Source organism: Panthera uncia, chromosome E1 (genome assembly GCF_023721935.1).
Source record: "Panthera uncia isolate 11264 chromosome E1, Puncia_PCG_1.0, whole genome shotgun sequence".
NCBI lineage: Eukaryota > Metazoa > Chordata > Mammalia > Carnivora > Felidae > Panthera > Panthera uncia.
Genome location: NC_064814.1, coordinates 39,444,684 through 39,469,106, shown reverse-complemented (window position 1 = coordinate 39,469,106; position 24,423 = coordinate 39,444,684). Strand labels below are relative to the sequence as shown.

The 24,423-nt window shown below is 45.0% G+C and overlaps 1 protein-coding gene across 1 annotated transcript; it reads left to right on the top strand.

Annotated features, from left to right (window-relative positions):
• Positions 1 to 338: 338 nt before the first annotated feature.
• RNF135 (ring finger protein 135) lies at positions 339 to 22,938 on the top strand. The gene is made up of 5 exons (XM_049637895.1): positions 339 to 1,004; positions 6,355 to 6,498; positions 9,841 to 9,961; positions 13,478 to 13,567; positions 14,356 to 22,938. Exons 1-5 carry the CDS (start codon positions 630 to 632, stop codon positions 14,883 to 14,885), a joined length of 1,260 nt encoding a protein of 419 aa, XP_049493852.1. The 5' UTR covers positions 339 to 629; the 3' UTR covers positions 14,886 to 22,938.
• The last annotated feature ends 1,485 nt before the right edge of the window (positions 22,939 to 24,423 follow it).

Sequence of the window (24,423 nt, the reverse complement as noted above, 5' to 3'; positions counted from 1 at the left end):
TGCAATAGCGATTTGAAAATCGCTAGGGGTCACTCAACTTTGAGCGTTAGAATCATCTCGGGGAGGTTTTTAAGAATACCGGCGCCGGCGCCGAGCTTCCCCCTAGACGATGAAATCAGACTCTTTGGGAGTGGAGCCCCAACATCGGTATTTTTAAAGAGCTCCCCAGCTATGTGCACCGGATAGTCTTTAATTCTTTACTACTTGGAGGCTGGATGACATCCAGTGGGTGCATTCTCACAAACAAGTTCTTGACTCGAACCCTCTCTTTCTTCTCGCAAGAGTTGTCGGGGTTACGTTTTAACGGGCCTGGGGGGGGGGGGGGGGGTGGCGGGGCAGGCATCAAGCTAAAGGGTCTCTAGGACATCAGCGTTTCCTAGCGCTCGGGAGGAGCTGATCTCCACGCGCAGGTGGCTGTGACTCAGGCCAGCTCGGCCCTAGGGCGCCGCTCGCTGGGCGGGGGAGGGCCGAGGTCCGCTCTCAGCGGGACCGAAGTCAGGAAAAATGGGTGGACCCAGGCGGGGAGTGGAAGGTCGAGGGAGCAGCGGAAGGAGACGACGACGCGGGCGGGCGGTCCCCGACGCGGCCCCGACTTCCGCGGCCCGGCGTCTGGGGGCTGCCTGGTCACCATGGCGGGCCTGGACCCCGGCCTGGCCATCCCCGTGTGGCTGGCCGAGGACGACCTGGGCTGCATCATCTGTCAAGGGCTGCTCGCCTGGCCCGCCACCCTGCCCTGCGGCCACAGCTTCTGCCGCGACTGCCTGAAGGGCCTGTGGGCCGCCGGCAGCCCCGGCCGCCGGCGCTCCTGCCCCACCTGCCGCGAGGGCGCCGCGCAGCCTCCGCAGCTGCGGAAGAACACGCTGCTGCAGGAGCTGGCCGACAAGTACAGCCGGGCGCTGCGCGAGCTGAAGGAGGCCCCCGGCGCCGCTCCCGCCCGGGGAGCCGCCGCCGGCGCCGCGCCCGAGCCCGCGCGCCCGCCCTCGCGCCGCGCCGCCCAGCTGCCGGTAGGGAGGCGGACCTGCGCCGCCGTCGCGCCCCTCGGCCCCGCGCGCCTGCCCGCGGCCCCCCGCTCTCCCCCCTGCCCCGGCCCGCCTGCTCTCACCCTGGGCCCTCCCGCTCTCGGGGCAGTGCGGACAAGTACACGCACGCTGGGAAAAAGCCGCCTCCTGACAGCCCGGCCGCTCTAGCTGCTCCTCAGCACGTTGCCACTTCTTTCCAGTCTTTCCGCAGTCTGTCTCTTTGAACATTTTTATACTGGGGTAAGATTCAGCCCAAGACCGGTCCGTCTAACCATTTTTTAAAGATGTACAGTTCAGTGGCGTTAGTTATATCCACAGTGATGGGCAACTATCACTTTCTGTTTCCAGAATGTCAGCACCACAAACACTCTGGCACCCCTTAAGCAGTAACTTCTCATTCCATCTCCCTGCAGTTCCTGGTAACGTCTGGTCTGTTTTTTGTCTCTATCATTTGCCTACTCTAGGTATTTCATATACGTGGGATCATATAATATTTGTCCCCTTGTGTCTGGCTCCTTCCACTTCCCGTAGTGTTTTCAGGGTTCCTTCATGTTGTAGCGTGCACCTGAATCTTACTCCTTTTTGTGGCTGAATAATATTCCATTGCGTGTATGGACCACATTTTGTTTATCCATTTGTACACGGATGGCCGCTTGGATTGTTTCTACCTTCTGATTATTGTGAGTCGTGATGCACTGAACGTTGGTGTCCAAGTAACCCAGCCCTTCTTCTCCGTTCTTTTGGGTAAATACCTAGGAGTGGACTTGCGGGTTTGTACGGGAATTCTGTTGAACTTACTGAGGAACACAGCCAAACCATTTTCTACAGCAGCAACATTTTACATTCCATTGGCAACATCCTGATGTTTCCACATCCTTGCCAACATTTGTTGGCAAAATAACAACATTTGTTATTTTTCATTTTATTTTTATTCCCCTCTCCCTCCTGCCACTTTGTTTTTAGTATACCTTTCCTGTTAGGCATGAAGTCCTAGTGGGATCTGCATTTCCCGAATGATTAATGATGTTGACTGATCATCTTTTCATGGGCTTATTGCTAATTTATGTATCTTCGTTGGAGAAATGTTTATTCAGGTCCTTTGACTGTTTTTTTTTTTTTTTTTTTTTTTTTTTTAATTGGGTTGTCTTTGGGCTCCTGGGTGGCTCAGTCAGTTAAGCGCTGGACTCGGTTAAAGCTCACATCAAGATCTCACAGTTTGTGAGTTCAAGCCTGGGGTCGGGCTCTGTGCTTACAGCTTGGGATTCTTTTTCTCTCCCTCTTTCTCTGCCCCTCCCCTGCTCACACACACACTCTGTCTCAAAATAAATAAATAACTTAAAAAAAATTGGGTTGTCTTTTTCTTGTGGAGTGTTAGCAATTCTTTATAAATTCTGGATATAAGCCCTTATCAGGTATATGACTTGCAAATATATTCCCCCATCTCGTGGGTTGCCTTTTTACTTTCTTGCTAATGTCCCTTGATGCACACACGTTTTAAGTTTTGCTGATGTCCAGTGTATCTATTCTTTTATTGTTCTTGTTTCTGGTGTCGTATCTAAATGCACCACCAAATTCTGAGTTAACGAAGATTTATCCCCGTATATTCTCCTGAGAGTTTTATGGTAATAAGGCTTGTTTTGAGGTCGCTGACCCATTTTGAGTTTGTCTTTCTATATGGCATGAGGTAGGGGTCCAACTTTATTCTGTTGCATGTGAAAATCTAGCTGTCCCAATACCGTTTGTTGAAGAGCGTGTTTTTCTCCATTGAGTGAACTTGGAACCCTCATAAAAAATCAGTTGGCCATAGATGAATGGGTTTATTGCTAGACTCCTAATTCTAGTCCATTGGGTTTTTTTGGGGGGGCGGGGGAATCTATCCCTATGTCAGTACCACATTGTTTTGATTAATATAGTTTTGTAATAAATTTTGAAATCAGGAAGTGTAAGTCTGTCTGACCCTGTTCTTTTTCAAGATTGTTCTGGCTCTCCCTGCAATTCCATATGAATTTGAAAATTGATGTTATCATTCTGCAAACAAGGCTGTTGGAATTTTGAGAGGGATTGTGTTGAGTATGACATCTTTAACAATATTAAGTCTTCTTCCAAAAACATGGAATGTGTTTCCATTTATTTAGGTCTTCTTAACTTTCTTTCAGTGATGCTCTGTAGTTTTCAAAAATAGAAGTTATTTCATCTCCTTGGTTAAATATATTCCTAGGTATTTTCGTCCTTTTAGGTACTGTTATACATGCAGTTGGGTTCTCAGTTTCTTTTTTTGATTGCTCACTGCAGGGGTATAAAAACACTATTTTTTGTGTGCTGATCTTGCGCCTTTCAACGTTGCTGAATTCGTTTACTAGCTCTAGTAGCTTTCTTGTGTATTTTATTTATAAGATCTTTAGGATTTTATTTATAAGATCATGTCATGTGAGTAGAGAGCATCTTTTCTTCTTTTCCACTTGGGATGCCTTTTGTTTCTTTTTTTTTTTTTTTAATGTTTATTTTTGAGAGAGAGTGAGCGAGCACACAGGTGCATGCACAGGGGAGTGGCAGAGGGACAGGGAGACAGAGAATCCCAAGCAGGCTCTGTACTGTCAGCTCACAGCTAGACATGGGGCTCAACCTCAAGAACTGTGAGATCATGACCTGAGCCGAAATCAAAAGCCAGATGCTTAACCCACTGATCCACCCAGGCACCCAATAGGTGCCTTTTATTTCTTGTCTAATTGCTCCGGCTAAAATTTCCAGTACAATGTCAGGTAGCAGAGGTGCAATCAAGCATGCTTGTTTTGTTCCTGCTCTTAGAGCCTTAGTCCCACTCTTAGTCTTTCACCATTGAGTGTGATGTTAGTTGTGGATTTCTCATAAACTCCCTTTATTATGTTGAGGAATTTCCTTTCTATTCCTGGTTTTCTGAGTGTTTTAGTCATGAAAGGGTGTTGGATTTTGTCAAATGCCTTGTCTGCATCAAATGAAAAGATTATGTGGTTTTTATCCCTTCATTCTATTAATGTGGTATATCACACTGGTTGTTTTTCTTAAGTTGTACCACTTTGCACTCCTGGGATAAATTCCACTTGATCGTGGTGTATTATTCTTTTAATACGCCGCTGGACTTAGTTTGCTAGTATTTTGTTAAGGGCTATTGGTCTGTGATTTTCTTGTGATGTGTTTGTCTAGCTTTGGCAACAGGGTTATACTGGCCTCACTGAGGAGTTAGGAAACATTCCCTCCTCTTCTATGTTTTGGAAGACTTTGAGACGGACTCTTGTTAATTCTTCTTTAAGCATTTGGTAGAATTCACCAGTGAAGCCATCTGGTCCTAGATTTTTCTTTGTTGGGATTTTGATTACTGATTCAATCTCTTTATTTGTTATACCTCTGTTGACATTTTTCTGTTTATTTTTAAGTCAGTTTAGGTAATTTGTGTTTCTAGGAGTTTATCCATTTCATGTAAGTTATCTAATTTGTTGGCATAAGTTCATAATATTCTCTTAAATTTTATTCTGTAAGGTCAGTAGTAATGTGTCCACTTTGCTTTCTTTCTGATTTTGGTCATTTATGTTTCCTCTTTCTTTTTCTTTATCAGTCTAGCTAAAGATTAGTCAGTTTGTTGATTTTTTTCAAAGAACCAACTTTTGTTTCATTCATATCTCTATTGGTTTTACATTCTCCATTTTATTTATCTCCCATAATCTTTATTATTTCCTTCCTTCTGTTAGCTTTGGGTTTGGTTTGCCCTTTTTTTCCCCTGGTTCCTCAAGGTATAAATAAATGTAAGTGATTGATTTGAGATCCTTCTTCTTTTTTAATGCAGGAATTTACAGTTATAAATTTCCCTCTGAGCCTTTTCCAGAGTTCTGACATAATTGCTTTTGACAGTGTCTGTTCTGTGATGTTTCTATGTGGAGGGAACACAAAGTATATTTATATTTATATTTATATTTATATTTATATTTATATTTATATTTATATGTTTATTTATATGTTTATTTATATGTTCATTTATATTTATATGTTTATATGTTTATTTATATTTATATGTTTATTTATTTTGAGAGAGAGAAAGCATGTGAGTGGAGAGGGACAGAGAGAGGGGGAGAGAGAATCCCAAGCAGGCTCTGTGCTGTCAGTGCAGAGTCCGACGTGGGGCTCAATCTCATGACCATGAGATCATAACCTGAGCTGAAGTAAAGAATTGGACACTTAACAGACTGAGCCACCCAGGTGCCCCAGAGGGATGTCAGGCTTCTTGGAGATGCAGAAGGTCCTGGGTTAATTTCAGATTTTGAGGTTCCAACATGATTTAAAAAAGAAAAGTATCAGAACAAAGTTATAAAAACTGGTTTATTGACAGTTGGATGATGAACACTGTGTATTTCTGTGACTTGACATAGGACCCCTTGTGGAGGGAATGCAATTCCAGACTTCATCCTTTGAAGTCTGAGCCCATCCTGCCTCTGATGAGGGTCTTGAGGTTGTTCCAGAATGTTGGCTGCAGAACTTACTTCCACTCCCAGCCAGGCCGCTGAGCAAATCAAGGTCTTTAAGTGGGGTTGTTTAGCGCTCTAGTTTGAATGTTGCCTTAAATGTATAGGGCGTCAGGGGTGCCTGGGTGGCTCAGTGAGGTAAGTGTCTGACTTCGGCTCAAATCATGATATCACAGTTCATGGGTTCAATCCCCGCGTTGGGCTCTGCACTGGAGCGTGCTTCAGATTCTATGTCTCCCTCTCTCTCTGCCCCTCCCTTGCTTGTGCTCTGTCTCTCTCTCTCTCAAAAGTAAATAAACATTAAAAATTTTTAAAAATGTACAGGACATCAATAACCAAACAAAAGGAGCTTACATCTGTGCATCACTTGAAAGTTTCCTCAATCCCTGCACAATGATCAGTTAGGTTGAGTCTCTGCACCGTTTAAGAGGAGAAGGAGGAATGGTCACTTTTACCTTGAAAGGAGTGGTAAGGACACAGGATGATTCTGGTGACACTGGACCTTAAACCTCTCTAGTTTGATTCCTTCCACTGCCCCTGTCACCTTGCTGGCTGCACCCACCCTGCCAAATCTTCAGGCTCTTTCCTCTCTGACCTCCTCTGCAGAATGACCCCTTCACGCTTCACTCTCACCACCCCCCACCCCACTCCTATGGATGGTCTCTGTTTCCCTGTTATGGCCGCCAAATGATCAGTAGGCACGCAAAAGGTCTAGGAAGTGTACCTCCTTGTCCTCTGGACATCTTCGTCACCTACTTGCCTGCTTCCTTTATCCGGTGTTTACAACTTCTCTGTCTGGAGCTGCTTCCCGGTCCAGCTTTGTGTTCTTCTTTGTTCTTTTAAAGGCGGAGGCACAGAAGAGCATCACAGAAGCTGGGCATGAGCTGGAAGAGTTGGTGGAACAGCTTGTAGACCTTGTCAGGAGTCTTCAGAGTCAGACACACCTCCTGGAGCCCGGACCAGACAATGAAGGGAGCACCCAGAGCTTGGTAGGCACCCAGCCAGGAGGGGGAAAGGGTGTGCCGGGGGCGGGGCTAGGGACAGCTTCCAATTGGAGCAACATGAACGTGTTTGGAAGTTGAAGGATGCAGTAAGTCTTCATCTGTTACCATTTTCCTACTGTCAAACATGTTTGAGCAGAAGCGTGGAATGCTGGAGGCAAGGCGGGGGAGCTTCTGGTGGATCACGTTCCATCCTTAGCCCTGTACCTAACCAGCTCTGAGATCCCCAGTGACCTCTGTGCAAATCCTGCAGATAGTCTCGTCCTCATCTTCACTGACCTTTCAGCAGTCTTTGGCCACACCTTCATTCCTGAAGCTTCCTCAGCTTCTAGGACAGGATTGTTCTGACCTTCTCCTGTTTCTCTCTGGCTGGCGTCTTCTCCGTCTGTCTTGCAGGCTCACTCTCTTTTCCTCTCCTCAGCAATGAAGTGCCCAGATTCCTCAAGGCTGACTTGTACATCGCTTTTTCTTCCCCCTGTGTGGTCTTTCCCACACCATGGCTTTAATTACCACCCTGTGAACACCGTAGCTCCAGCCTGGACCTTTCTCTGAGCTATGGTCTGATATCTTCCTTCTCACCTTTTCCTCTTGGTATCTCAAAGGTACACCGTACTTAAAGTGCCCCAAACTGGGGTGCCTGGGTGGCTCAGTTGGTTAAGCACAGCACAGAGCCTGCTTCAGATCCTCTGTCCGCTTCTCTCTCTCTGCCCCTCCCCGCTTCAAAAATAAATAAATAAACTTATAAAAAAATGTCCCAAACTGTTTCCATCTCAATGACTGGGCCTGTTATATCCTTCTAAGTGCACAAGCCAGAAACCTGGGAATCATGTCACCCCTTCCCTCACCAGCCTAAACATCCCTAGAATCTATTGACTACTCTTGAGCTTTCTGGAGACATCTCTGATCAAAGCCTCTGATCATTTCTTGCCTGGATTGCTGCAATAATTAATTACTCCACTCTGTTCGCACTGGTCTGCTCTCCTCATGGTCCTCTCAAACACAAATCTGATTTACAACATCTCCAGCGCCATCTGTTTGTGGGGGATTAAGACTCAAATCCCAGCAGTCCTCACAGAACCAACAGGGACCTGTGGGACTCCTGCCCTTGTCTGCCTCTCCTGTCTCTTTCCATCTGGGTCCCCTCACCCTCCTCACCCTGGGGCTCTTCAAGCTGCAGCCACCGTGGCCCACATCAGTACCTCCAGGGTGTCGTGCTTCTTCCCACCAGCAGGGTGCGCTCCATGGAATGTTCTTCTTTCACCCTGCCACCTAGGTAATGCCTGCTCATCCTTCAGACCCAGCTAGATCATCACTTTCCGGGAGAAACCTTCACTGATTTCCTCGAACAAGTCTCCCTGTTAGAGAAGCCCTTATGACTTCATTTGTAACAGTTATCACAAGTTGGAACTTGATAATGATTGGTGCCATAATTTATTCCTGTTTGTTCTCCCACTTCCCCTACCCTGGACTCTAAGCTTCATTAGGGTAGAGACCTTGATGGCTTTTGTTCTTTTGTTCACTCTTGTATCCCCAGGCCTACCACAGTGCTGGACACATAGTTAGGTGTTCAACAAATGCTCATTGAAGGAGTGAATACACAGGTCTTCAGGGATGCAAGGTGTTGGGGGGAGAAAAGCCTGAGGGTCTGACTTTCCCCCTTGGCATTGCTGCTGGCTTGTATTCTGACCTTGGGCAAAAAGAGCTCTGGTATAAAAAAGCGCTCAAGTAGGGGCACCTGGGTGGCTCAGTTGGTTAAGCATCTGACTTCGGCTCAGGTCATGATCTCGTGGTTCATGGGCTCAAGCCCTTCATTGGATTCTTTGTTGACAGCCCAGAGCCTGGAACCTGCTTCGGATTCTGTGTCTCCCTCTTTTTCTGCCACTCCCCTGCTAATGCTCTGTCTCTGTCTCTCTCTCTCTCTCTCTCTCTGTCTCTCTCTCAAAAAAATAAATAAACATTAAAAAAAAGTGCTCAAGTGATGGGAAAATGCAGGTCGATAAAATTCACTGTGGCAATTTAGTTCACCTCCATGAAGTGTAACTGTAACTTCTTTTTGTATTTATTATTATTATTATTTTTAATTTTATTTTTTAAATTTACATCCAAATTAGTTAGCATATAGTGCAACAATGATTTCAGGAGTAGATTCCTTAATGCCCCCTACCCATTTAGCCCATCCCCCCTCCCACAACCCCTCCTGTAACCCTCAGTTTGTTCTCCATATTTATGAGTCTCTTCTGTTTTGTCCCCCTCCCTGTTTTTATATTATTTTCGATTTCTTTCCCTTATGTTCATCTGTTCTATGTCTTAAAGGCCTCATATGAGTGATGTAATTTCTTTTTTTAAATGGGAATAGCAAACCCACATTGGAAGGTTGTTTTAAAAATTAGAAGTAAGCCGTGGAAAGTACTCAGTCCATTGGGCCTGCTACTTTATGAGTGGTAAGAAGAGTGGAATATGCAAATAGGATATGCAAAGTTGGGAAGGAAAGTCAGGGACCAAAGGTGGGAAGGTGGGAGCAAATGGGAGGCTGTGTTGGGGAATGACAGGTTAAAGACAATCAGGGAGCATAGATTAGAGGCCTGAGAGAGCTGGGAGGACCTGGATGGAGGCAACATGTCTATGCTGGCTCTTGAGAAGAGAGATGATATAATGGTAGCCTCTTGGAGAAGATTATTCTGGCCTCTGAAGCTTATCTTGGTGACTATCTGTATTATTTATTTTGTAAAGCCCCTATAGGATGGGCTTACAAATTTTAATACTTTTTTTGGTATTACTTAAGAAATCCATGTTTATTGTAGAAAATACTAGAAAATACACAAGCAGTTTAAAGAAAGCAAATGAGGGGCGCCTGGGTGGCTCAGTCGATTAAGCGTCCAACTTCTGCTCAGGTCATGATCTCGTGGTTCGTGAGTTTGAGTCCCGTGTCAGGGTCTGTGCTGATGGCTCAGAGCCTAGAGCCTGTTTCAGATTCTATTTCTCCCTCTCTGTTTGCTTCTCCCCTATTCTTGCGCGCTCTCTCTCTCTCTCAAAAATAAATAAACATTAAAAAATTTTTTTAAAAACAAAGAAAATGAACATCACCCATAACCCCACCACCCAGAAATAACCACTCTTTAATATTTTTGCTGCCCTTTGTATTCTTCCAGATTCCTTTCAAGGCATGTGGTCTGAGGGCCTAATTATGTTTTTAAAAATTTGTGAGGGGGCACATAGAGAATTAGAGATGGCAGAATCAGAATATGCTATTTGATGCATACCTTAAGAGACTTGAATTCATTAATTTATTTTGGATGATTCATCAATAGTCTTTCCTTGGTTTCTTCAAAGCTCGTGACTCCCCACACACCCGAGAGAAAACTGAGAGACATTCTGCATGACTTAGAAGAAATCCGGGAAAAATTACGGGAAAGCTTGACATGGAAAGAGGCCCTTGAAGAACAACCACAGGGTAAGGTGATTTTATTTTGTGGAGTATTAAATATGGAAGTTGGGGGAAATGACAGAGTGTTCCAGGGCTTTGTTTTTGGGGGATAGGATCCCAGAGCCCAGCTGTGTTATTCCTGTGCTGCTGTAAATGAGGAAAGAGTGGGCTGAGGTGTTTTTGTGGCTGGATGTGTTTTTTGGGTATGACTGGCGGTATGATGTAACACAGGCCTTTAAAAAATAGAAACTCATTTTCTGAGACCTATACATCCAGAACCTAGACCTGATTTTGCTAGCTTACTGCTCATCTGTGTTATCTACCTGAGGAGATTCAGAAATAGGCTGTTTTTTTGGGGGTCTGGGTGGGTCAGTCGTTTGAGTGACCAACTCTTGGTTTCAGCTCAGGTCATGCTGTCGCGCTCTGTCTCCCTCTCTCTCTGCCCCTCCTCTACTTGTGCTGTTTCTGTCTCTCTCAAAATAAATAAATAAACTTTTTTTAAAAATTAAAAAAAGGAAATCAGCTGCTTTTTATGTTTAACTATTAAACGTCTTTGATAACAAAGCATACGATTTTGTAAATCGTCCTTGATAAGTTCTATTAACATATCATCTCTGGTGAGTGTGCTAATAATAAACAGTAAAAACATAGAAAGGAACCTTTCTGTTTGACTTTGTACATTCTCTGTTGTAACCCTAGTCATGACTGAAGAACTGTTAGTTCACGCCTGTCCCTTAGACATTAGCTCTGGGCTCCCTCTCTTCTGCCTCCTGGTCTGGCCACTGCCAGCTTTATATGCTTTAGGGACATGTCTCTTATAACGACTTTTATATTCAAATGATCTTGCTCTGCTTAAAAAGTTATTTAAAAAAATTAAAAAAAATTTTTTTAATGTTTATTTATTTTTGAGAGACAGAGAGAGACAGAGCGTGAGTGGGGGAGGGGCAGAGAGAGAGAGAAAGACCCAGAATCTGAAGAGGCTCCAGGCTCTGAGCTGTGAGCACAGAGCCGGATGCGGGGCTCGAACTCACAAGCCTTGAGATCATGACCTGAGCTGAAGTCAGACGCTTAACCGACTGAGCCACCCAGGTGTCCCTAAAAAAAATTTTTTTTAAATGTTTATTTATTTTTGAGAGAGAGAGAGCATAAGTGGGTGAGGGGCAGAGAGAGAGGGAGACACATAATCCGAAGCAGGCTCCAGGCTCTGAGCTGTCAGCACAGGGCCCAATGTGGGGCTTGAACCCACAAACCACAAGATCATGACCTGAGCCAAAGTCGGAAGCTTAACCTACTGAGCTACCCAGGCGCTCCAGAAAGTTATTTTGTATTTAGGTGGAGAAACATGATCCCTTGGGAGAAGTTTCTCAAGGAAACCAGTTAGAGCAATTATCTGAGAAATAAGTGTCCTCTTGGCTCCTGTGCACCCCTAAGTTTAGATTAGGTTCCTTAATGATCTTATTTACTCACATAAATTTAAAATCAGAATTTTAGTAGTACCTGGCTGGCTCAGTCGGTGGAGCAGGTGACTCTTGATCTTGGGGTTGTGAGTTCAAGGCCCAAGTTGGGTGTAGAGATTACTTAAAAATAAAATCTTCAAGTAATTAATTAATTAAAATGTTTAAATTTTGGCGTTAAATTTAAAATTTTTAATTCAGCAATCAAAACAATACAAAAGCACACAGTGAAGGTCTCCTTCCCACCCTTGCCCAATTTGCCTATTGCAGTTTCAGTTAACTGCTTGTAGTAGTTTCTTGAGTGCCCATTCAGAATTTACTTACACAAAGTAACATTTTAAAGCACTTATGGCATTCGGTGGGGAGGTCATGGATATTCTGGGTGTCAGAGTGATGCCCTGAAACGGTATTAGCTAATTTATTTGATACATGTGCATCTAACCCTTCCTATGTGCCTGGTACTATGCTTGGTGCTTAGAACATAAAGATGAACAAGGTCTCTACCAGTGTTAGAAATAAGTCCAGCATCCCAATCAGTGGAGGGACACGGAGACTTGGAGCATGGTGAAGCCAGGCTTTAATCAACGTTCTTGCAAGAGCAGGTGTCTGATGGACAGGCACACTCAGGGCAGTTACAGCAGACAATGTATCTCCTGACGTGCAGGTCCCTCCCCTGATTCCTCAACACTCATTGGCTGAGTACTACAGAGGTTACAGCCTTACCCGGATGGCGCCTATGCCCATGTCAGGCAAAAAGTAGTCTGATTGGAACAAATGTACATTCCCTGAGGTGACGCAGAGACTTTCAGTCCCTCCTCCCTTTGTTCTTTGGTGCATGCTCATTGCAAAGCCTGCGAAAATAAGCCCATGAAATGGAGAGGGGAAGAAGAACCAGGACGTGAAGTGTCTAAGGGTTTGGGACTCCATGGTGTGTGTGGGGGGGGGGGGGGGGGGGAGGGAGGTCATACATATTTCCAATAGGTTGTAAACCTATTTTAATGAGACAGCACAGATTCTATTTGGTGTTTCTGAAAATGAATCATCTCCCTTACTTCTCACACCAGCAAGGAGCTTAAATCTTACCAGGGAAACAGGCAGTAAAAAAAGCTCACTGTGAGAACATGGGGCTGAACATAAGGATGTGGGAAACATGGGGTGCCTGGGTGGCTCAGTCGGTTAAGCATCCAACTTCAGCTCAGGTCATGATCTCACAGTCTGTGAGTTCGAGCCTGGCGTCGGGCTCTGTGCTGACAGCTCAGAGCCTAGAGCCCGCTTCTGATTCTGTGTCTCTTTCTCTCTGCCCCTCCCCTGCTCGTGCTCTGTCTCTCTCTCTCTCTCTCTCTCAAAAATAAATAAACATTGAAAAAAGATTTTTTTTTAATGATTTGGGAAACAAAGGTAACTTACAGCCCACTGACAAGTCCTGAAACAAGCAGAGTGACCTTCCTCTGGGAGTTCAGCTGCCTCCATGCTGACACTTTGCTAGGGGCAAAAGGCAGTCTTAGCTTAACATTATCCCAACCCTCCAGGAGCCTATAAGTCTACTTTAACATATGGGACATTTAACATTCCTTTGGAAACCTCCTTTATCTCTGTCCCCCCAATTATATGTTAGCAGTCATCCTCCAAGCATAAGGAGCATGATAATACATCTGAAGGGTTTCATGACTGAGGTTTTGCTAGACAGTAATAAATGACTTTTTCCTAACAACAGCTAGGTCTCTCAAGGTCCTGCAAACCTTGCTTCCAAAATTCCTTAGAGACTTACTCTATCCCTAACCCCCTCCCAACTTGAAGGTATATAGTCAGCCACCCCTCACAACCCACGTACAGCTCTTTCTGCCCACGGGTCCTGTCCCCGAGCTTTAATGAAACCACCTTTTTGCACTGAAAATGTCTCAAGAATTCTTTCTTGACCATTCGCTCTGAACCCCACCATTTCCACATCAATACCTGAGCTGGATGTCCTGATTCAAGTCTGACACTACAAAAAAGTTCTGTGCCCTGATCACGATGTTTGAATAATTCTATTTGCCTTTTTTTTTTTTTGATAAGACTTTTTCCCCTTCCCAATGTTTTGATTCCTTAGTGGAACTCCAAGAAGGTTCATCTTCCTCTGCATGCCCGCTGCCTGACCACAGTCACCCTGCCCCCACGAGGACCTCCCGGTTTGTTCAGTGTAAGTATGTAGTCTGCTTAAAACTTGGCTTTGGCCTGGGACGCCTGGGTGGCTTGGTTGGTGGAGTGTCCGACCCTGACCTGATTTTGGCTCAGGTCACAATCCCAGGATTGTGGGATCGAGCCCCGTGTTCTGTGTTGGGCTCTGTGCCCAGAGTGGAGCCTGCTTAGGATTCTCTCTCTCTCCACCCCTCTCCCCTACTTGGGCTCCCTCCCTCTCTTTCAAAAAAGAATTAAACAACACAACACAAAACAAAACAAAGCAAAACAAAACTTGGGGGTCTGTCAGTCCACCTCCCAGCTGCTGGGCCTGTTTTCGGCTCAAAGGGGAGCTGATTACAAAGACAAAAGGGATGAAGACTCCCAAATTCCAGGCTAAAGTGGGGAAATAAAAGTTAAGATGTGAAGGGGGGATTGTTACTAGAACCATGATAGAAGACTGCAAGTTGAGGTACCAATTTTAATGCCAGTGTAAGTAAACTTTATCACACTCAAAGATACAAAGCGTCTGGGTGGCTCAGTCGGTTGGGCATCTGACTTCGGCTCAGGTCATGATCTTGCCATTCTGGAGTTCCAGCCCCACGTTGGGCTTTGTGCTGACAGCTCAGACCCTGGAGCCTGCTTCTGATTCTGTGTCTCCTCTTCTCTCTCTGCCCCTTCCCAAATCACACTTTGTCTCTTTCTCTCTCTCTCTTTCTCAAAAATAAATAAACTTAAAGAAAAAAAAGCTACAAAGCTATATTTTGCTCTTAGGGTGAGAGCTAATCATATCCTTGTTCTTTTCCTCAGGGGCCATCAGTCCGACCTTTGACCTTCGGAGCCACTGCTGTAGTCTGGAGGTGTCCGAGGACTGCCGGGTGGTGACTGTATCTCGCTGCCCGCAGACCCATCTCTGGAGCCACGAGAGGTTTGTGACCTGCCAGGTCTTATGTTCCCAGGCCTTTTCTTCAGGGCAGCAGTACTGGGAAGTAGACACTCAGCACTGCAACAACTGGGCAGTTGGGGTGGCCTCCTGGGGGATGAGGCGCAACCAGACCCTGGGAAGGACCGAAGACTCCTGGTGTGTAGAGTGGAAGGGGACTGGCCAGCTCTCTGCATGGCACATGGTCAAGGAAACCATCCTGGGCGCTGACAGACCTAAGGTGGTGGGCATCTGGCTGGACCTGGAAGAGGGCAAACTTGCCTTCTATTCGGTGGCCAATCAGGAGACACTTCTGTACGAGTGCCCCATCTCTGCCTCCTCCCCTCTGCACCCTGCCTTCTGGCTGTATGGCTTAAATCCTGGAAACGCTCTGACTATAAGGCCAGTAAAGGTGTAAAGTTTCCCTGGGTCTTAAAACATGGTGATCTCCCGGTTTCTCCCTCTGGTTTCAAGTAGCTGGCAACTTCCCAAAGATCCCACTTCCAGAGTTAATGGGTGAGCAGAAAAGGGCTAACTGTAGGCTTGGGACATTGAAACTGCACATTCCCCAGAAAGCATTGACCCTTGACTGGCTCCTGGGAGGTAACCCCTAAGCCCTTGGGATATCCTGCCTGATAAGAGTGTCTGTTTACCTGAGGGCCTCGGGCCAGGAGCTATCACCTTGACCTCTGGAGGGGCTGGAGACTCTGCCTGGGTGCCTGACCCCCAGTAAAAGCCCTGGGCTCCAAGGCTGGGGTGAGCTTCCCTGGTTGGCAATACCCCTTGTACATTGCCACACACTGTCGCTAACTGTCACTAGAAGAATTAACCTTGTCCTTGTGACTCCGCAGGGAGAGGATAGTTGATCTCTTGGCTCCTGCCCTGTGTGCTGTGCCTTTTACTACTGCTGATTTTAATCTGTATCCTTTCACTGTAATAAATTGTAACCAAGACTACAGTCACTTTGCTGAGTTCTCTGGGTGCTTCTAGTGAATCACTGAACCTGAGAGTGGTTTGAGGGACCCCCAACTCAGGGCAGATTATCAGTTGCTGTGTAATACCATGGCCACGAATGCAGTGTTTTTTTTTGTTTTTTTTTTTTTTAAAGTTTATTTATTTTTGAGACAGAGAGAGACAGAGCATGAACGGGGGAGGGTCAGAGAGAGAGGGAGACACAGAATCGGAAGCAGGCTCCAGGCTCTGAGCCACCAGCCCAGAGCCCGACGCGGGGCTCGAACCCACAGACCGCGAGATCGTGACCTGAGCCGAAGTCGGACGCTTAACCGACTGAGCCACCCAGGCGCCCCACGAATGCAGTGGTTTTAAACAACACACAGCACCTCACAGTTTCTGTGAGGAGTGAGGCACAGTTTCTGTGCCAGGAGTCAGGGCACCGTTGAGACAAGGCCTCTGCTTGGGGGGGGTCTCACAAGCTGCAGTCAAGGTGTGACCCAGCACTGTGGTGTCATCTGAGACTCAACTGGGGAAGGATCTCCTTCCAGACTCACATGGTGGTTGGTAATATTCAGTTCCTCTTGGGTTGTCAGACTGAGGTCCTCAGTTTCTTGCTGGCTGTTGGCTGGGGACCACCCTCAGTTCCTCACCCCATGGGCCTCTGCAGTGTACCCCTCACGTCCTCAAAGCCAACAAGGAACAGAACATCTCCTAGCCAGATGGACTTTAAATCTTGTATAATATAATCACATACACATAACCACATACATCCTATTGCCTTTGCCTTATTCTGTTGGTTAAAAACAAGTTGCAAGTCCTGCCCACACTCGAGGGGAAGGGATTAAACAGGGCAGGAATACCAGGAGGTGGGGGATCATAGGGGACACCTGACAGTCTGGCCAGCATAGGGTGTCATTTCATTCTTGATTTCCCCTATTTTTTTTTTTAACGTTTTTATTTATTTTTGAGACAGAGAGAGACAGAGCATGAATGGGGGAGGGGCAGAGAGAGAAGGAGACACAGAATCGGAAGCAGGCTCCAGGCTCTGAGCCATCAGCCCAGAGCCCGACGCGGGGCTCGAACTCACGGACCGCGAGATCGTGACCTGAGCCGAAGTCGGACGCTTAACCGACTGAGCCACCCAGGCACCCTGGTTTCCCCTATTTTTAAAAGTCATTTTATTATATAACACAACAGATACAGAAAACCATAAAAGGGGTGCCTGGGTGGCTCAGTTGGTTAAGTGTCCTACTCTTGATTTCGGCTCAGGTCTTGATCTCACAGGTTCCTGAGTTCAAGGCCCACATTAGGCTCTGCACTGACAGTGTGGAAGCCTACTTGGGATTCTTTCTCTTTCTCTCTCTCTCTCTCTGCCCCTCACTCTCAAGGTAAATAAAAGAAAACTCCATAATACATGTGGAATATAACAAATTATTATAAACACCCTTATTAAGTACACTTTAGGTCAAGAAATAAAACCTTCCTACCCACCCCAGAAGCTCCTTCACGTGCCTTGTCCTGATCACACAGTCCTTCCTCTGCCTGAAAGGAATCTGATGTTTACAGAATCTGATGTTCCTTAAATTTCTTTATAGTGTTAGCACCCAAATAAACATCCCTGGCCACAAGAGTCGTGCCCATTAAAAAACAACAACAACAACAAAAACAACCAGATGTGTCTTTTTCTTAACAGCTTTGTTGAGATATAATTTACATACTATAAAACTCACCTATTGAAAGTATACAAAGCGGGGTGTCTGGCTGGCTCAGTTGGAAGAGTGTGCAACTCTTGATCTTGGGGTTGTGAGTTCAAACCCCATGTTGGGTGTAGAGATTACTTAAATAAATAAATAAATAAATAAATAAATCTTTAAAAAAATAAAAAAATAAAGTGTACAAATCAACCTTTACTATGGAGTTGTGAAACTCTGATTGTATTCTAGCTTTAGAACATTTTCATCAGCCCCAGAAAGAACCCTCTTACCCATTAGCTGCTGATCCATCTGTCTTGTAGGTCTCTGAATCTACATATCTCCCTCTCCCTTTACTTTCCTTGCAATTCATCTGTAGGACCCCAAGCTGGACTAGCACCCATTTTGAAGATGTGGAAATTCAACTCTGCTGGACTTGGTTAAGCATAAAGCCTCATTGCACAAACCAGCCAGGCAACCCTTGGCAGTGCATTTAAGCCCTTCTTTCTCCTGTAAGATGGAAATAATAGTTATTTGCCCTTCCTTATCTTCCTCAAAGGATTCCTGAAAAAATTAAAGTAGTAGGTGAGGAAATTAGAAAAATGCCAGGACAATGATAACCACAGCAACAATGACAGAATCATGGCAGCCTCTAATTCACCTTGGCCTCTCACATCTTGAGACTCACATTTAATTTACGTACATATCCTCGAAAACAGGGCCAAGCAAAATTCTTCTGTATGTTCTATTAATTTGCTTTCTCACAAACCAGGGAGCAGAGGCCCAGACAGGGTTAGTGGTTTGTCCAGGGCCAGTCAGCTGGCAGAGCAGGGACCAGGCCGTTTCTCCCCTGTCAAGTCTCTAACCTTAACACCCTCTGATGAGGTCCTGTGCTGAGACCTGGCCTTCCAGTCTGATGGGACACAGCTAGCCCTAGAGCCACGAGGTGCTCTTTTTTTTGTGGTTGGTGGTGGTGGTAATCCTCAGTATAGTGGCCTTGGGTTGTCTGAGCAAGGGACAGGGCCTCTCTCTTGGTGCCAGTTGACCATTAAAGGTCTTTCTGTTTTTACTTTCTGCATCACTCACCTTTTATCTTCTCACCCAGAGTCACTTTGATGTTTGCCCTTTAAAAGTACCAAGATTCTGGGGTGTAGCTCAGGTCATGATCTCATAGTTCATGAGTTTGAGCCCCCACATCTGGCTCTGTGCTCACAGTGGGGAGCCTGCTTTGTATCCTCTGTCTCCCTCTCTCTGCCCCAGGTCCCCCATCAAAAGTAAACATTAAAAAAATTTTGGGGGGGGGCGGCACCTGGGTGGCTCAGTTGGTTGAGCCTCCGACTCTTGACTTTGGCTCAGGTCATGAGCTTACGGTTCGTGAGTTTGAACCCCATGTTGGGCTCTGCACTGACAGTGTGGAGCCTGCTTGGGATTCTCTCTCTCTCCCTCTCTCTCTGTTCCTCCCCCCACTCACACTCTATCTCTATGTCCTAAAATAAATAAACACTTAAAAAAAAAAAAAGAAGTAGAGAGGCACCTGGGTGACTTAGTTGGTTGAGCATCCAACTTTGGCTCAGGTCATAATCTCACGTCCCATGAGTTCGAGCCCCACATCAGGCTCTCTGCTGACAGCTCAGAGCCTGGAGGCTGCTTTGGATTCTGTATCATTCTCTCTCTCTGCCCCTCCCCCACTCATACTCTGTACCCCCCCCCGTCTCTGTCTCTCTCAAAAGTAAATAAACATTAAAAAAATTAAAAAAAAATTTTTAAGTAGAGAATAAAGGTTCGCACTCTGCTTCTTTGCTTTTGTCTCAAGTTTTCTGTCAGCATAAACTTTCCAGGACACTGTGAAAAGTGGTGCCCTTCCTCAAACGAAACAAAACAAGAATCCTCCAGAACAGAAATAATGAAGCTGAAATGCCAGTGGCTGAAGGGCCTCTCACTTGGATCTATGCCACATGGGGGAAGGAATCATCCACACAGGGATCCACCTGGAAAGACTTCCTGTGGGGACGGAAAGGCTAATGAGCAGAGCACTGGGGACTCCTGTGGCAGCGTCTCACCTTCTCTGCAGGTGTTTCTCTCAAAAACTTAACGTTTTCTTGTAGACTTGTCTCTGTTTTTTTCTAGGGGTTAGGGAGAAGGCAGTAATGTCAGTGACAAGGGCCACCTGTATCTCTTCCTCTCTCTTCCCCTCCACTTCTCTCTTTCTCTCTCTCTCTCTCTCTCTCTCTCTCTCTCTCTCTCTCACACACACACACACACACACACACACACACACACACACACACACACACTTCACCTGCTGGTGAGACACCTACTGGTGTGTCCGTTGTTGGGGTCCAGGGCTTTGGGTTCCTGGAAGAACCACCTACCAAGCAGGAAGCCACCACCTTCTTAGGGTCACAGCAACCTCTAATACAATTATATCTATCTGTCTCTTTCTTTTCCTCCCTCAAATACTTTTTTTTCTGGAAAAGTTTAATTTGAAGACTTTATTTCCTAGCTGATTGCAGAAACAAACCACAAAATGCAACATGCTGCTCTTTGGAGGTACTTCAGGCTCTCTTGCTTTGGTCAAGGGAAAAATCCCTTCCCCAGGGGCACTTGAGGCTTTTGACAGGAAGGGAGAATCTTCCTTGGTATGTGCTCAGCTCCATCATTCCCCACTTCTGCCTGAGCCCTCAGCCCCAAACCCAAATTTATCCTCATTCGTAATTGCTCAAACCTTAATGACCGCAATGGGTATCTGGCTGGTTCAGTCAGTAAACCAGAGTGTGCAACAGACTCTTGATCTCGGGTTTGTGGGTTCGTGCCCCATGTTGGGTGTAGAGATTACTTAAAAATAAAATCTTACACACACACACACACACACACACACACACACACACACACCCTAATCACTGGGACGCCCGAGTGGCTCAGTTGATTAAGCATCTAACTTTTGATTTTGGCTCAGGTCATGATCTCACCATTTGTGGGTTTGAGCCCTACATCGTGCTCCATGCTGACAGTGTGGAGCCTGCTAGGGATTCTCCCTCTCTCTCTCTCTCTTTCTCTCTCTCTGCCCCTCCTCCAGGCATGCCTGCGCACTCCCTCTCTCCTTCTCAAAACAAACATTAAAAAAACCCACCCTAATCATTACATGAGTGTTTGTCCTTCCAGAGGAGTGCAATCTTCTTTAATTATACTTAGGATTAGGCCAAAGATTTGTTTCAATTTGGGATTTACCTTCCTAGCCAGCCATAGGCTTTCTTAGGACAGGGTTTCCCAAGCTTCAGCCTTTTATGTGCCACAATTCTTGTTACCCTTGCATTATCTCCTGCACCATTTTTCACTTAATATTTTTTCCTAAACCAACTCACTGACCCCTCTCAGGTACATTCATTTCCAAAGGAAACCTTATGGTTGATCTTAGCCAAAAGGCTGAGAAGCGATTCAAAAGGAAACTTTTAAAAAGTTACGTAAATGGAAATCAGGGTCATGTGTCTTAAATAAAGGGGTAACCCTAAATATATGTTTCAAGGAAAACAAAACAAGGTGACTAGCCTGGTTCTGTCCTCTAGGGCTCTGATCCCGGGATTCGTCACTAGCTTGCGTGCTCTCTCTCTTGCAAGAGGAGATTATCACGTGTTACAGACTTCCTGAGGCTTTCATTTTGTCTTAATTAGGGTAGAAACCATAATAGAAAAGGGGAAAAACTTTCTGGCCACAGGGGTCATTGTTTCTAATGTCCCTGCACCATCTACAATGACCTCTTGTTCCACTACTTTGGGAAACCCGGTTCTAAGAGATTGGGCTAATGCGGTCTGGAAGACTATGTCTTCCTTCCCTGCCCAGTGAAATCTTTTTCACCTTTATATTTCAAAACAAACATGCCCTGGGGGAGAAAACCTTATGCCTTTGGTCAGGACACAATGTCTTGGAGTTACCATAGGATCTTTTCTTCACCACCTTCTGCACAATTAGTCACCAAGTAGTGACACTGGATTCTGCCTTCTCAAATCATTCCAGCTCTGGCCCCTCCTCTTCCCTCGGCGTCTTCTCTGGCGCAGACTCTAATCACTTCTCTCCCAGATTATTTTAATCCGAGCCCCTCTGTCTCTAGTCAGAACACTCTTCCCATCTGTTCTCATTCTGCTAATGTGAGCTTCCCCGAAGACACAAATCAGAGGTTACTCCTCCATTGAAAACACCCCCAGCGCAGGGTGCCTGGGTGGTTCAGTCAGTTTAAGCGTTCGACTTCAGCTCAGGTCCTGATCTCATGGTTCATGGGCTCCAGCCCCACTTCAGGCTGTGTGCTGACAGCTCAGAGCCTGGAGCCTGCTTCGGAGTCTGAGTCTCCCTCTCCCCTGCTCACACTCTTTCTGTCTCTCAAAAATGAATAAACATAAAATTTTTTTTAAATAAATAAATAAATAAACTTAAGAAAAAGCAGACCCACTAGTACTAAGAGTGACCAGGAAGGCCACTCGAGCTAAAACCATAGTCATTTTCCTAGGAGCTCTCTGGGGTATTTGCATTTTTGCTGGGTTAAGGCATGGCGTTGCTTGGGAGGTCATTTGTTAACAGTGCCCTGTAGGAAGAGCTGACGACGGGAGGAATGGGACACCATCACACGAGTCTTGTTGGTTTTGGCCAAGGAAGGAAAAGATTATGAGATGCCACCTATTTTGTGGAAGGGGTTGAAAGGTTTGGGTACCTGGAGAATGATTTGGAGGATTCTGGTGAGAAGAAAGAAGGGTGCCCAAAGATGAACTACCCGGTCCACCACTTGTCTCCCATAATAAATCAGTGATGTTCAGTACTTTGCCCCTAGCACCTAGCTCAGAGCCTCACACCTCCTGGAGACAATAACTACTTGTTAAATGACTGAATAAACATAATATCCTACATCAGTGCCTCCATTAAAGCATATTGCTATTCTTCTAAATATTTCTATTAATTTTATTTAAAAGATCTAATTATTGGGGCGCCTGGGTGGCTTAGTCGGTAAAGCATCTGACTTCGGCTCAGGTCATGATATCACAGTTTGTGAGTTCAAGTCCTGCGTCGGGCTCTGTGCTGACAGCTCAGAGCCTGGAGCCTGCTTCGGATTTTGTGTCTCCCTCTCTCTCTGCCCCTCCCCCACTCACGCTCTGTCTCTCTCTGTCTCTCAAAAATAAATAAATGTTAAAAAAATTTTTTTAAAGATCTAATTATTAAATTAACTTTGACATCGTACAAAAGATGATGGTACTAAAAATTAATTCATAATCGTTACCACGTTTTCCCTTCTTTGTATTCTCAGCCAATATCTATGTTCATCCATTAGTTTTAACTACCCGGTGGACACAGGTGCATGCTTGTAAAAGTTCAAAACTACACAAATATAGAGGATAAAAGTTGCGTAAATGGATAGATCATAGTTCGTTTTTATATAGCTGTAATTCTATATGTGGTTTTAGATTTCTATTTTTTCACTTACTTTGTAAATCCTTTTCCATGTCTGTAATAGTCATTAGTTTTAATGACCCGAAAGTTCTCCAGTTTATTTATTTGTAATCTCTACACCAGTGTGGAGCTTGAACTCATGACTGTGAGATCAAGAGTCATGTGCTCTGCCAACTAAGCCAGCCAGGCACCCCATAATGACAGCAAAAGTGCTAATAATTTTATGTCATACTTAATTTATTCCCCTATAATTATATGTTTTCCATTTTTAAGTACTGTGTAATGTTGCTATAAATAGAATATGTATATATATATATTTTTTTCTTCTTTTGAATTATTTTCTTGAAATATATTTAATTGTGATTTCTTGGCATAAATAAACAGATATACATTTACTATTCTATGGAATTTTTGGTTTTGCAGAAACAGCCTGTGGCCTAAAATTTTTTGAGAATGGTTAATATCTATAATAAGTCAGCAAAAATTTTAATGTCTTTACAGTGATCAAAAGTTATATTAAATGCACTTTTGCCTTTCAGACTTTACAATTTGAGTGGGCAGGCTAACCAATTTGCCCTTGGAAAGGTAATGCATGTCAGCAAATGAATTCCAAATTAAAAAATGCAGTGAAGGGTGATATGTGAGCATGTGATCTGTTAGGCAATGTGATAAATGCTTTATCTAGGTTTTATTTAATTACCAAAGGAGCCCTATGAGATAGCTCCATTTTGAAGACGAGGTTTAGGTTTTTCAGAGAGGTTCTGTAACTTGTCCAATGTTGCACAGCTAATAAGGTGTTGGAGATGAAGTGTAGACTCCAGAGCCCATGCTCCTACCCACTCCATAAGGGAAATTAGACCACTTGTGGGAAGGATGGATCTGAGAGGCTTCTCAATACCAACTATCTCTTAATTGGGTTTTTTTGTTTTACAATCTGTATTTGAAAGGAGCTTAAGAAAATTATGAAGTAAACTGGATGCAACTTCATCAATACATGAGGGCTTTTTTTTTTTTTTAAGTATAGTTGACATACAATGTTACATTAGTTTCAGGTGTACAATATAGTGATTCCACAACTCCAAATTATGCTGTGTTAAAGATGAGGATCCTAGGTGGAAAAATTTCCTTTCCACATGGCTAACTATCAAATGCCTTTTAATAAGTAGTTGTGTGGAGTGACAGACCTTCCAGCCAAATCAAGCAAGCAGAACCCGTGTCCTCTGGAGACCTATCCATGTGACTATGCAGAGGACATGGATGTTTGAACAATGAACCAAGAGCAAATGCATTACAAGGCAAGATAAAATATTTACTCTGTATCAATCAGGCACTGGACTTTTCCACCGGAGCAGGCTTGAGAGGAAAAGGAAGAAGTCTTCCTGGAAGCAGTGGGAGACAAAAGTGAAGAATGGATGATGGATGCTACTTTGGGTTTAACTTTAGAGACCAAAGATAGAAGGTCTGAGGAGTGGGGCCAATTCCAGTCCAAGTTTTACTGGCCTCTTGCCTGGGACTAGGTCTAACTCACCAATCAGAGGCCAGCCTCTTATTTCACCCGATGTTGGTCATCTTCTGCCCACTGGCCCAGGGTGTCCCACTGTCCTGGGATGCAGAGACAGGCTGTGTGGCAAGTTCCTCCTTTGATGGGCATAAAAGCTGGATCCTGTTATCTCCTGGCAAAGGTACTGTGTTCAGACCTCCCTATGTCCCCTGCACAGTTGAGGAGGCATCAGGTTTGTCTTGTGATGGTAGAACTCCTTCCTAGCAGCATTCTGGAGGAAAATTCCATCAATGCCTTCTAGATTTCAATGTGTCCTCTTGGCTTTATCCAATATACTTAATACATAGTAATCAGTCTGCAATATCCCAACAGTAAATTCC